Consider the following 14,480-nt stretch of genomic DNA (forward strand, 5'->3'; position numbering starts at 1 on the left):
TCGACCAACGCAAGCGAGCACCTCCTCTATCATCGCCAACTTCTAAGGCATCATCAGGCCGCCTACGACAGGTGTAAGCCGCCTCCTCTGCTGCTGGTGCAGGTCGGCTACGATTGGTGCAACCTGCTGCTTTCTCTGCAGGACTCATCGCCTACCTCAAGGCTGTCTACTGGTTTTCTCCATTGCCCACATCAGAGGACTGTTCTGCGTTTTCTATCATCACCTACACCAAGGCTGTCTACTGGTTTTCTCCATCGCCCACATCAGAGGACTGTTCTGTGTTTTCTATCAACGCCTATTTCAGGACTGATCTCAGTGTTTCTACATCAGGAGTACTTCTGCCCTTACATCAGCCCTACATTAGGCATATATCGGAGTTTACATCAGGCTTACTACGGCACTGTTATCTGCGTTTTTGGGACAGCAGCCCTCTCTGCTCCTTCGGGGTCTCACATGGAGCTCCTGTACTGGATTTCATCGTTTATATATACATCCCCATTGCATGCTATGTGATTTGCTCTGATCTCTCATATATTCGGTCCTTTGGTCTCTTTTGCCCTCACATGGTAGCAGAGCTATCGTGAGCAAAAGGATTGAAGACCTTGAGAACACACAGCACGGACCGTCTACCCGCAATACCAGAGGATCATCCAGATATTGATTCTCCTTATTCAGATTTAGATCACACGGAGGATGGGACTCCTCATTCACTGGAGAGCCCTGTTCGAGGTCTTTCATTGGGAGACGACCAGCCTATTTTTACCTACTCACCCTATTTTTACCTACTCACCCTCTACACCCTTGGCATATGGTTTTCCTTCTCCGAGCTCATCAGCCGTTACTTCCAGAGGAGGATGCCAGTGTGCCTGTATTGGACCCAGGTATTCAGCCTCATCTGGAGAGCCCTGCTTCTCATTCTAGCCAACAAACTGGACTTTGGTATGGGACTTTTTCTCAGGAAGGACACGTACCTCCTCGGCCGTTCGAAGATCCATTATCATCAACCCTGCCGGTGACCGCGTCAAGTTCGTATGTGCCTTTTAGTACGTATGTTCCTAACTCTACTTGGGTATCTTCTTCTATAGCACAAGTTCAACAAACAGTACCCTCGATCCGTGGCATTTTGTGAACCCAAACAGAGGAGGGTCTAGGAGTACAATTCACTCTCAGACTCCTGGTGTTCGAGGAGGTAACATTGTTTTCTCCTCTGGTTCACTTTCTGTCCCTGCTCCTAATGTGTTATGGAATACTACTCGACTTCAAGCACAAAACCCTCCCACCCAACCCATGGCTTTTCCTACTAGTGTTGGTGTGCAGTCCTCACCGCCTGCACCTCCTTTGGGTCTTGCGCATGGGTTCTACCCATCCCAGGTATCTCTTAGCCCTATGCCCTCTGGCACTGCGGTGCCACCCAACAATCCGGAGTATCATGTGGTTTACCAACCCATGTGCCCTCTCAAGGATTCATGCCTCAACCAGGTATTCCACCTATGCTGCAAGGTGGTTCCAAACATAGTGAACGATACGTTTAGTACGTTTGGAAAACGTGCTGAAAAGATTCCAAACGTAGTGAACACTGTCCCTATATATATGTATATATATATATATATGTATATATATATATATGTATATATATATATATGTATATATACAAAATTTATAGTTTACTCATTAAATTTTGAAATATGAAGTTTGAAGATTCATCAATGAACATTAAAGCACTTACTAATACTATACAACCTTTAGTTTCAATTTTGCGGGGGAGAGAGAGAGAGAGAGAGAGAGAGAGAGAGAGACTTGAGCGTGTGCGGGGGGGGGGAGAGAGAGAGAGAGAGAGAGAGAGAGAAAGAAATATATTAAGCGTCTACTAAAGACCCAATGGGCCTATGAGACCAAAGTGATGCAATAATGTCCATGGCATATCTCATCATAGAATGGAAAATAAAACAAAATGAAAACATAAATATAGCTCTCTCACTAGGGTGATATACAAAACTGTCCATGGAAACTCGTCATGGAATACTAAAAACATAAAAACATTGGAGCAACATCAGCTCCGAGTAGATGGTATACCACTCTCCAAAATGTCAAGCATGGGGTTGACGAGTAGAGACTTGAGAGCCGCATAGAGACGCCCGTAGGAGAAGACTTGAGCGCCGCACAGAGGTTGCCACATGCTTGGAGCACTCGAGTAATCCATACACCTTTGCTCCAATTCTGTTCCGGTCCAATTGAAGACTGCACTTCATATCCATCGGCTCAATCCCTAAGCTCTCTGATTTGGTCTTCAAGTTCTCTGGCTCGATCTCTGGATCTTCTGAAAACTCCTCTGAAACTGTCGAGACGACCTCATCCTCCTCCAAATAGGATTTGGAGAGATCCACCTCCTTGGGAACTATCGGGTTGACCTCATCCTCCTCCAGATAGGATTTGGAGAGATCCACCTGCTCGATCTGCCGTTTTGGTTCTGGTTCTAGTTTAGCCTCTAGCTCTAGCTTTGGCTCTAATACTGGTTCCGGTTCTGGCACATGCATCTTGGGTAATAGCACCTCCTCGAAAACACCCCTTTCTGTGATCACATCTCCCGAGAACTCGTCTTAGAAGCTCTCTTTTCATTGGATAGACGCTCTTGGTCATGGGCTGCTTCACAACCCTAGGTGATTCCTTCTTGGCCTTTGTTGATGATGCCATGAACTGTGCCCATGTCTCCTTGAGTTGTGCCCATCTTTGCTCTCCTTGACGCGCCTATTCCTGAAGCTTTACTTGATGTGCTTCTTTCTCGCGTTGCTGACAGTCCTCTTCTATGAGTTGTTGCCTAAACCCGGCGTTCTTGTTCCCTTTTGTATCGTTCTTCATCTTCCCGTCTCCAACGACTCTGCATAGTCTCATACACATGCCGTAACTCTTCGTTGGATAAAGTCTTGAGAAAGTCGTCGTCCATTGCCTCTGAACTCATGATAATGTTTTGCTGCTTTTTCTATGGTAATCAGTCCAAAAACCCACACCCTAGAGTTCTACTGCTTTTCAAACTCCCTTGGATCATGCTAGGCTGAAATCTAGACTTTCTAGCACTATACTATGCTAAAAATGAGCAAAAAGCTGATGAAAAAAACACAAATTTAAAGCAAAAACGCAAACCCTAGTTCAACATGCACAAAACGTAAGCTAAGGGCTGTCCTAAGATGACCTAAGCTCTGCTACCAATGTAACATGCGTTGCGGAAGCGTGTTCATGATTAACGCTAAGCAAAGAAGATTAACGCTAATCCTATGTTTAGGAAAGACACAAAAGAGAAGGAGAGATAGACCTAATCTACTGTATATTGCCAAAACATGCTATATATACAATGATCCTGTTGATTGATAGCTTCATGATGCATACCAAAGATCCTTGCAGCCCTCTACTTGCAATCGGACAAGAGAAGCTCTTGTTGATCCACAACTATGTCCTTGTTGCCTTGTAGACTTTGACAAATGGATCCTCTTGATCTTTGAAGATCATTCTAATGAATGTCTAATGATCCTATTTATAGGAAAAAGGTATGAATTCATAATCAAGTCGGTTTCGCCTATTTTTCCCACAAAACATTGTCCAAAAAGTCATATTTTGTGTCCAAACTATGCCCAAAAGGTGTCCCAACCATTGGACTATGTCTTGGACTTCCAGGAGCCTGTAGGGCTGCAAAATCTTCTCTAAATCTACCCCTAAATCTGCCCATATATTTGCTAATGAGACTATCCATGTCTATGAGCATCGAGATTAATGGATGCACATGACAAAAAGATGCACAAAATTCTAACACCCCATCTACAACTCAGTGTGTGCAAAAGTCTAAAGAAGATAAGCTGATGAAGACACAACCATGGACACTCCAGTATTGCGCAGTGCCAGATACACCTTGGAAAGAGCACCTCCAACCTAGCTCCTCGAAACAAAATGCCACCCTAAACAACAAAGAAATCTTCTTGGCTCCAAATTCCTACACCAATGTGGCAAAACTCCAAGATGACAAAATGATGAGCTACCGGACAAACCGCATCCATTATCCCCTGAATGGTGGACTGTGAACACATCACATCTCAAAACCTCGAACAATGAACTTGAAACACATCTAGTCCATAATCTCTACTACACCAAACAATGAATTTGAAACGTATTCAATCAACAGCTACCAAAGCTGACCTTGTCCTGTTAAATTTTGCATGCTCGGCGACTCACAGTTCCCATGCGAGCTGCTAACAGCCCCTTTCTCGCCCACAAGCCTCCTCTGGCTGGAAGCACATGGGGAAAAACTTCCAACCATGGGGAAAAACTATCTCTATAACTAGAGAAGAAAAAAGTAGGATCTATCGAGCACATGGGACATAAGCATAATTTGATGGGAGATGGCCGCCAGCGTGCCAATCACCAATGACCCCAACCTCACGTCCCATACCACCAAGCCATAGCCACCCTCGCTGACAGCTCCATGGCCATGAGATCTTACACATTTCCTTGGTAGTACCACCTTGATCTCATGTCTAATGAGTGACCGTAGGTCCCTTATATAGTAAAAACCTCGCTATTCGTGGCGTGCTTTTATTTTAAAGCTTTCCTGCATTATTTATAAGCTTTTAGCCATTATTAGTCCCTAGTTATTATTATTAGCTCATGGCTATAATCTATTATTTCCAATCCCACGGCCAATCTAGACCTCCTTTTGCTAACGCCCTTAGCCTACGTGTGAACCCTCCAAGTACCCACTCCCTTGGCTAATCCTTAACCCTAATTGTGAACTAATCCTAACCCTGATCTTCGGTTGCTCCATGTGTTAATTCCACGTGTTCCCCAACCTAGTCCTATGCCGGTTGGGACGTAACATACTTCCTCCCTTAATTTAATTCACATCCTCATGATTTCACAAGGAGAACAAGCTTCTGTAAGCAAATCCTCAGATTCCGAACATCCATCCATAGCATCTCTCATCTAAGCCAATGTAAGACTCCTCTTGCAAAACTTACTATAAAGAACTAATTGCTTGTTATCAATCCATCTCTCCTCCAAGAGTTGAATCCCAATAGGACATGACCTCAAGCTCGGGGGTGGTTCAAGGTACCGAACCTACGAATGGGTGTGAGTTGCTAGCCACAATCTATCACAATCACATGATGCGTTCAACATCAAGCCTATAAAATCCTTGCTAGGTTTCTCGAGTAAGTCCTCTACCTTGATCAACACTGGTTCTGTGTTAGATAATCCTCTGGGCAAGGTCTTGTGAAGACCTATGTACCTGCTATACTTACAGTAGTACCTACCGTAGTAATACCTACCCCACCAGATGTACTCGTGTCCGCATGTACTTGTTCGAGTACTTGCTATTGGAAACCACGTACTAGTACCTATTTGTGTACTTGTACCTGTTCATGTGCATGTACATGTTTGTGTGCTTGCATAAGGGCGGCTTGAGCCACGAACTCTGCACTGCAAGGCTCTAGTACGAGAGCACTTGTTTGTGCATGGCCTCGAAACGACAATTTTGCGTTCACTTCCCTCCAAGTGTATGAGCCTGGTGGCTAGGCTACTTTGATTCATTTGACAAGTCAAGCATCAACAAACTACTCCAACACACTTTTTTTTGCGTAATTTGTCTTCATATTTGCATTGCATTAGATTATCTGGCTGGCAAGTCCTTGGAACTTTTTACAGATTAAATACTCCAATAATATACTTCAGTATTGAGGGGGGTCAGCCCATTCACAGCCCCAGTGGTGGTGTATTGTGCAGTGCTTGTCTCTTGCAGATTATCTTGTGCAGTGATGTATCTTTCAATTGTTTTGTGCATTGTGGCTATTACATTTAAAGTGTTGACGTCATCTTGTTCACAAGATGGTGCCCAACTAGCTGGTGTAGTTACATCCCCCATGACCTCTTAAATCTCAATGCTGATATGAGGGCTTGTTAATGCACAAGGGCACCCTTTACTTGCAGCCAGCTAGACGGTGCAAGGAAACAAAAGCCTTCAACTAATCCAAACAGAAACCCACCCACATTCCTAATGAAGCCATAGTTTTCAATTTTTGAAAGCCATACCTGAACCTGTGGGTTCGTCTGCATGAGCTGAAATGCTTGCATTACGGAGCTGCTTCCTGTAGCGAGGATCCCCAGGTGATTGAGCGGGAGGGTAGAAGGTGTTGAGGTGGCCATTACTTCTTTGTCGAAAGCTGTTGGGATCAAATCCATACTATCTTCACGAGCTGTTATTCCTGGCATAGGTTCAGGTGAGTTCCCTTCTAGGGTTAAACCGGAAGCCGGTATAGAGCTGCACAAAATCGGGAAGGTATATTATGTAAGAGTGAGCTTAACACAAATTTGGTAAGCATTATCAACCCAAAACTGAATATCATGGCCATTTTAAATTGCTTTGCACCAAGGGCTAATCCACCCGTCACTTTATTCAACCTCGTCGTTTTTTTTTCATGAAAATTGTGGAAATTGTTTTTTTCATAAGAAAAAATTAGACTGCAAAAAAGAAAAAAAGAAAATTGTCTACAGGAAGTAATGTCGCAGACAAGACTGAAAACTTACAGGTGAAGAGCAGCATGAAGCTCTTTGGTAGCCTCTTCAACCTCTTCTTCGGTGGGCGGAGGGGCGAACACAAGCCGGCGCAGGGCTGCTCCTCCTCCTCCTTCCTTCTCAGCCGAAGAGGCAGGAGGGCACTCCCACTCCTCTTGATCGACAAATCGCACATCCACCAAGGGCTGGACCTCTTTAGGGTTAGGGTTTCCGTTGCAGACCTCTTTCTGGGACAGATTCAGCACAGAGGCGAGGCTCTCCTGCTGCCTCATGGAAGCAGATGCAGGGGAGTGTACGTGGCAAAAAGCCCCTGCAGCGGGCGCAGCCGCAGCACCGACTGTCGCCGCCCCCACTAGGCGCGCCATGCCCCGGAACATCGCCCCTCCTCCCATAGCGACCCTGCAGAAAAATAAGAAGAAACATTAGGGTTGAAGATTTTTATCATGGGTTTGGGGATTAAAAATAGGGTTTCGTCTGTCCAGGTTACAGTTCCTTCTGTGTCAGATATCAATAAGAAAGATCTGAGCGTTCCTCCTCCGATGCAATCAAAATTAGGGTTTCTAAAACGCAGGAAGAACACACACAGTGGTTCACCTACAGAACACTCCTCGCGCAGACAATTAGAGCTTTAAAGTGCTCAACAGGGGACAACTGCGTTCTGGCGTGCAACTGTGCGCGATGGAATAATCCCTGCACGCCTTCTTTCTTTACCGAAAGGCTATTTTAAGCCAAACTATGATAACAACAACTGCAACTGAACGAAGCATGATCACTTTCTATTATATATGTTTATTTATTTTATATATGTTACGGACACACTTTTTTTTGTTAACAATCTTTTGATTTAATTGTGTTAATATGGGTACCAAATTTTAAAACACATTAATTAATTACCTGAAGCAAGAGTGAATATGGTTCTTCGCAATGGCGGGTTAATGAAGTGTAAGGTTTTAAAAGCTCTTTTAGAGTATTCGCGTTTTGGATGCTTCCATTTCACACTATATTTGCACGTCTTCTTGCTCATCGCTCTTTTTTGGGAGCGGTGACAGAGGACGGGAGCAGTGCAATTTTGAGGTGAGCTTGTTCGCAAGTGACAAAAACCTCTTTCTCTTTCTCTTGCGCGAGTTCTCTCTGCCGCGCGAGTTCTTTCGCGAGTTCTCTCTCTCTCTCTCCTAGTCTGCAACGTGAGTTCTCTCTGCCAAGCTTCAGGCCAAGGTGACGTCTGAACCTTACTGTATGCTAAGGTTCAAGCATTAATTTATAATGCCTGGTGGGCATTGATAAATTAATGTAGGCCTCACCTGAATATGTTCATTGAAAGGAATTTTACAATATTTTGTGATTTAATTGCAATCTTCTTTCATTTTGGATTTTTGGATATGTTTTACATAAATTTTTCTGTATAATTAAATCATTAAAGATGTAGCTTATTTTAGTAATGTGGGGTTTGTATTTGTTGTGATTGTAAACTTTTAGTTAAAGCTAGATTATTCTTTTCCAAAGGACACCACACCCCGCGCTGTGCGGGGAGTCAACCCACTAAGCCAACTGGGCTACCCACTCATCAAAAATTAAGTTAGCTTTACATTAGTCTTTGGTTTCCATGTCCCAAATGGTTGCAAGCATGGCATCTTTTGACTCCAAAATTTCATGTATTTTGACTCCAAAATCTCATGTGTTTGAGCCTTCAATTGTCTAATTTGTTCTTGTAAAATGGGCACTTCTAAGCATTTTCCACAGCCTTTTAAGCCTGAATCATGTGTATCTATAAGAGCTATGCAGCATTATTCTAGATCAACTCGACACATCTAGCTTGGACGTCCAGTTGTCCCATCGACAATCAAGCATTGGCTCTCGAAAGCATCCCTACTACAAAGGCATAATGCCGGATCAACTTGACACATCCACCTTGGATGTCCAATTGTCCATCGACAATCAAGCATTATTTTTAACTTTTTCCTTTGGCCTTTGGCTTCAACTAATTTCTCATTTTATTTGCATGGTCTTTGCCACTACAGGCTTCTTTACATGTGGGGGAGTCGTTCTTGAGGAGTCGGCTTCTTTCATGTTATGCTTTTGTGGAGTTTGAGTGGAGGTCTACCCTTTAACTAACTCCATGGGTTCTGGGCTCGAGTAGATAATCAATGTGAGTAGAAGGCCACCCTCGAGGTACTACCCTCCCAATGTCCAAAGCTTTTCTAGATATCTGTTCAACAAAGTTTAAAAATGTTGCCTTGGCATATTGTTCTTTGTAGGCCCTGTATAGCTTCAATAATATTCTTGAGCCAACTTTTGTAAACCTATCGAGCTTGTAGAGAAAGAAAAGTAGGTGCAATCTTAGATCCATGTACATATGTCCAGTGGGGCTTCGTGTTATTTGTTAGGCCGAACATGGCCGTTCTTTCTACATCAGAAGCATTGTGCTTGACCTATGCATTGGCAACCTTAGGACCTCCATTGTTAGTCTGGAGATGATCCTTTGTCCCCCCCCGGGGCTCTGGATAAAATCTACTTGGAAGGCTTTTTGTGGTTCTACCATAGGAGTTCATTACCATGAAGCATCACAAATAATCCATGCCCCAAGGTGGCAGTCTAAAGAAGTTCAGGAGGCCTACTTTCTGTAGGAGCCGGTGGCTATAGTCTAAAGAAGTTTGGGACGCCTACTTTCCGTAGTTCAGCTGGCTAGCATCTACATCCTCCAAGATAAGATAGCTGCTCCTTGTTTGTGTGTCCATCCTTCACATGGAACTTGAGCATGAACCCCCCCACCCTTTCTAGCTCCTCAACGTGGAAGTAGCCAACCTTGTCCCCCATGGGGTGACTTGGTATAGTATGTAGGGGGAAACAACCTCCTTGGGTGCTACAGCCTTTGTCTTTCTAGTCCTACGGAACCTACTTGTATTGCCTATGGGTAGTCATGTTGTAGCACATTATAATGCGATCTATAATGGTGTGCCCCTGGTAATATGTGCAACCAACAACTATCACTTGGCAATCACTACCTTTGGCCTCTACACAAATTTTGGCAAAGTTTTGGTTGTTGTGGAATTGATCCCTTTTCAACCCTAAATGAAGGCACCTGCACAATCCCTACACCTATCTTGCACAATCTCCAACCATGCTATTCATGGGAGCTATGCCAGTGTTACAATTTTAAAAAGTGGAGAATTGTAAAAGCACCTTGAAGCGATCTGAGATCAAATCGGTGCACAGTGGTTTGATGCAGATCAACACTCTATTGCTATAGTTAGAGATTATCACTAGTGGAGAGCGACCGTCTCGCTGATGTTTGGTGACTCGATGATTTTAATAACATTTTGGCTCTTCTTGGCTTTGGATCATCGATAAAGTGAATACATAGAGTGCTCTCTAGAATATGTAGACATCTTAGTCGGATCGTCCACATGGCAATTGAGTCGGGTTGACGATCCAAACTTATGGATGATCTAAACTTCAGGATGATTTAAAATCAAATGAACTGAAAATGAAGCAATCTAAGATTTGAGATCAGTGATCAAAAGTTATAATGATTTGAAATGAGAATTGGCGATCCAACTTGTGTTAACGAGACTTAGGATCGACAATGGGAATAGTGAAGTTTGGTATTGGTGATCGGACTAGATGGCGATCTGAGGGTGAGGTAATATGAAATTTTGAATCACCCTAAATTAGGATCCATGATCCAAACCAATGAGTTGGGATTGATGATTAGAAAAGCAGATTTTTTGGATTGGTGATCCGAAACATAGTAGTACTTATTTTCTTTTTGGTTTTTTTTTGCCTTGACTAGGGTGTCAATGCAAGGGTCCCAAGGTGTCTAATGCATATGCGTGTGTAATATAGGCACACCTATGGATGCATTTGGATGCATAAGTTTAAGAACACTTATTATCATTTTATGAGGGAGAAAATTTTAATAGCACAGGTGATGTGGATTTTGTATATGTCAACACAGAGGATCACATGGCTGACATCTTCATAAAGGCATTGGGTACAGAGAAGCTCCACAAGTTTAGGAGTTGACTTGGAGTGCAATGTGTGGACTTGAGCCTAAGGAAGAGTGTTAAGATATTGAGCTCACAACTAGTGTTACGAGTGGACATTGACTGTCACGTAGGCTGTAATGCCTGTGACCGACGGCAGACCGGATGGCCATGTCCGGGGTTCAGTGGGAGAGGACGCCCATGCGGAGTCATGGGCGGCCAGGCTAGTGTGGACGGCAGGCCACACACTATATAGCCTGGGGGATGAGGGGCAATCCTCATTCTTCCTCTATGGCTGGGTGGTGAGCCAGAGGCCGTCCCCTCTTGTGGTAATGCCCGTAGCGGCGTTACGGGAATGTAACACTGGTATCAGAGCTGGAGATTCCTCAAGAGAATGGGAAAGCATTTCCATGGATTTCATTACCGGTTTACCCAAGACGAGGGAATGACTCGGTGTGGGTGGTAGTGGACAGGTGAATTAAACTGGCAAAGTTTATTACCATGAGAAAATGCCAGAGTTAGCAAAACTCTTTATTGAACATCTCTACAAGCTATATGGCCTGCCCGCAGATATAGTGTCGGATAGAGATAGAAAGTTCAACAGTCATTTTTGGAGGGAAGTCTTCAAAAAATTGAATACTACTCTGAGTATGAGTACGGTAGATCATCCGGAGTCTGATGGTCAAACAGAAAGGGTTAACCAAATACTCGAGGATATGTTGCGTTCTTATGTCAGTAAGAAGCAATCTAATTGGGAAGAGTACTTGCCCTTATTGGAGTTTGCCTATAACAGCTCCAAACACTCAGCGAGTGGATTTACACCATTCATGTCAATGTATGGATTCCAGCCGAGATCTCCGATGGCTGTAGGCCTGGAAAAGGAGAAAATTCAATTTGTCAAGGAGTTCCTTGATAAATGAATAATATGCTCAAAGCTGCACGCGAGAGCATCCGTAGCGCACAGGATCGCGCTAACACATTTGCCTATAAAGGACGCAGACAAGTGACCTTTGCAGAAGGTGACTTTGTATTTTTAAAGGTTCCTGCGCAGTCAGCAACCATGAAAACAGGAAAGTGTGATAAACTTTCTCCTAGATATTGCGGTCCTTTCAAGGTCCTTAAGAAGATTGGGGACGTAGCGTACAAACTTGAGTTACCGGATAGTTCTCAAGTTCATCCTGTCTTCCATGTCAGTAAACTGAAGAAATCAGTTCACGGGTTAGAGAACGCAGTTTCTCCAGAGATTTTGGTGGACTTGTGAGCCACCAAAGATATCACATGAATCTGAAAAGATTCTATAGTATCGTGATAGACAAACCCGACATAAAGTGTACCAGGAGGTACTTGTTAAATGGACAGATAGGGATGAGGAGTAGCAACCTGGGAACGCCGTAGTGCAATTTCCAAAAGGTTTCCCCAGTTTGTTTTCGAGGACAAAAACTCTTCTTAAGGGGGGGGTAATGTTACGTAGGCTGTAATGCCTGTGACCGATGGCAGACCGGATGGCCATGTCCGGGGTTCAGTGGGAGAGGACGCCCATGCGGAGTCATGGGCGGCCAGGCTAGTGTGGACGGCAGGCCACACACTATATAGCCTGGGGGATGAGGGGCAATCCTCATTCTTCCTCTATGGCTGGGTGGTGAGCCAGAGGCCGTCCCCTCTTGTGGTAATGCCCGTAGAGCGGCGTTACGGGAATGTAACACTGACCCACTCGAGTGATAACTTCTGCACATAAGCCACTAACTGGGTTGGTGAGTCTATGGGCGATATGCCACGAGTGGTTTACAAAGGTTGTGTGATAACCACTTTGGTGTACTAGAGTTATGCCATAGTTAGAACACTAGTCGAGTTCACATTATGAATTGACCTTTGTATCTTATAGTAGGAGAGTACTTTCTCTTATAGTACATACTCTTATCTCTTGAGGTGGAGGCAGTAGCAGGATTAGAGTATCCTTGATTATTTTTTTAGTTTCTTCTGTTATTCCTCTTTGGTTTTGGCTTGGGCTTCACCTCCTTAGGTTTGGCTTTTAGCGTATGGGCCCCTAGTCTAGATAAAGTTGGGAAGGGTTGTGGTTGTTTGGTGAGGCTCAAAGCTTGTGGACAATTGAACTTACTGGCTTGATTGGATCTGTTTGTCATAAGGTGAGCAATTTTTGGATCTTGGAGAACATTTGTCCTAGTTCTTCTCCTACGAGAAGAACATTCATAGCTCATTGCTCGAATTTGATGGTTGCAGTCTCCAATCAATACTAGAGTCGTGTTTGCAATCCATCCTCTTTCAAGGATGATTTCTTTTGATATAGTCTCTACAATTATGAAAAAAGAGACTGCCTTCCACAAGGATAAGAGTTTATGTTAAAATTAAGTTTATAGTCCCTACAATCACGTTTTCTTCAATCATGAAAAAGCGACTACCTTCCACAAAGGATAAGAGTTTATGTTAAAGTCAATCTTTACAACACCTTCATATTCATTGTATAGTCGTGAGGCTCAAGGACTAGTTTGCCTAATGAGTCCAAGTCTTATAGGACAACATTAAGTTCCTACTTGCTCTTGTATATCTAATAGATTAATCTTGGCTATACTTTTTACACTTGTTGTAAAGTCCAAGCAAAGCCTTGCGGGCTTTACTTCTTCTTCCCCATCATTATTGTCTATTATAGCCATGTGGGTAGGCATGTTGCTCTCCATTGTTTATATTTTTCCTCGTGAGCCTTCTTGTTTTATCTTTTTCTTTTTCCTTCCTTCTTGTTTGCTTAACCGAGTGGATGGCTTCAAATTACTCATAAGAGAGAGATTTGCAGAATTTTCAAAGTCTACTTCTGTTGAGCAATCCTTCCATTCTCCATCCAATGTTTCTAATTGAACTGCTCCTCCCCTGGTTATTTCATAGATTTTAAAAAAAACCCATTTTCTTAGTTTGAGTTTTTTTTTCTTGAGGTTATAGATCAAGACTAAGTCCCCTACCTTAAACTTCTTGGTTTTGATGTTCGAATCAAACCATCTTTTCCTTCTCTTCTTTTTGTCGTACATGCCCACCAAAGAGTGTAACCTAGCCTCATCTAGTTTTTTAAAGCTCAATGAGTCGCTTAGATAACTCGTGGTCCATTTCATTTTTTTGGCTACCCTCAAGGTTGGGATCATGAATTCCATAGGGAGAATTGCATCCAATCCAAAGACCAAATTATAAGGTGTATTCCCTATTGACGTCTTGTAGGAAGTTCGGCTTGATAAAGTTTATATTTCCAATTTGTTATGAGATCTTCAATTGTTTTCAACAGCACTGTGCATAAGACTTTGTTCGTGCTCTTGCTTGTCCATTTGTTTTCAGGCTAGCATGGTGAATACTTATGATGGACATCTATAAAGTCTTCCAAAAGAAACTCCACCACATCATTTAAGAAATGAGTCTCTTAGTCATTAATGAGTTCAAGGGGACATCCAAACCTTGTGATAACATTCTCATAGAGAAAGTTGGCATTAGCCTTAGCCTCCTCGGCCCATTTGGTCACATAATTTATAGCTACAATGATATATCATGCTTGTATGCTTTTAGCGGCACGGCTAAAGGGTCCAACAAAATCCATTCCCTATAATTTAGTAAACATTAACAAGCTAACTGACATGATTGGTTGTAAATTCATTCTATTGGTTGCATGCTTTTAGATTCTTGGCTAGCTGCTTGGCTAAAGTGTCCAACAAAATCCTTTCCCTATTTAGTAAACAGTTTAACTGACATGATTAGTTGTAAATTCATTCTATCTCTATGTTGGGGTATTTTGACGCGCTGGCACTCCTCTCATCACATCTTTTGACATATTCCAACGGCATCTCTAAAGAGTGTCACCCACCACCACAACCCAGCGGCATAGAGGACTTTTTGAGTGGTGATTTCACTTCCAAAGTGTCCTCCAGTGATTCCTACGTGAGCTTTTTCATGTAT

General features: G+C 43.1%; 1 protein-coding gene across 3 annotated transcripts in view; it reads right to left on the reverse strand.

Annotated features, from left to right (window-relative positions):
• Positions 1-7,308, reverse strand: part of LOC147625340 (uncharacterized) — a 32,565-nt gene extending 25,257 nt beyond the window's left edge. The window contains exons 1-3 of one of the 3 annotated variants that reach the window (XM_086818659.1): positions 7,147-7,308; positions 6,565-6,951; positions 6,070-6,298 (exon numbers count right to left, since the gene is read on the reverse strand). In XM_086818659.1, the coding sequence (XP_086674785.1) occupies positions 6,070-6,298; positions 6,565-6,944 (609 nt within the window). In that variant the 5' untranslated portion in view covers positions 6,945-6,951; positions 7,147-7,308. Of the gene's footprint in view, positions 1-6,069; positions 6,299-6,564; positions 6,952-7,136 lie in introns of all 3 variants that reach the window. The other 2 variants (XM_086818661.1, XM_086818660.1) reach the window with 2 other exon arrangements.
• Between the last annotated feature and the right edge of the window lie 7,172 nt (positions 7,309-14,480).

Source organism: Cibotium barometz, chromosome 24 (genome assembly GCF_041138505.1).
Source record: "Cibotium barometz isolate CiBa-2024 chromosome 24, ASM4113850v1, whole genome shotgun sequence".
NCBI classification, from domain to species: Eukaryota; Viridiplantae; Streptophyta; class Polypodiopsida; order Cyatheales; family Cibotiaceae; genus Cibotium; species Cibotium barometz.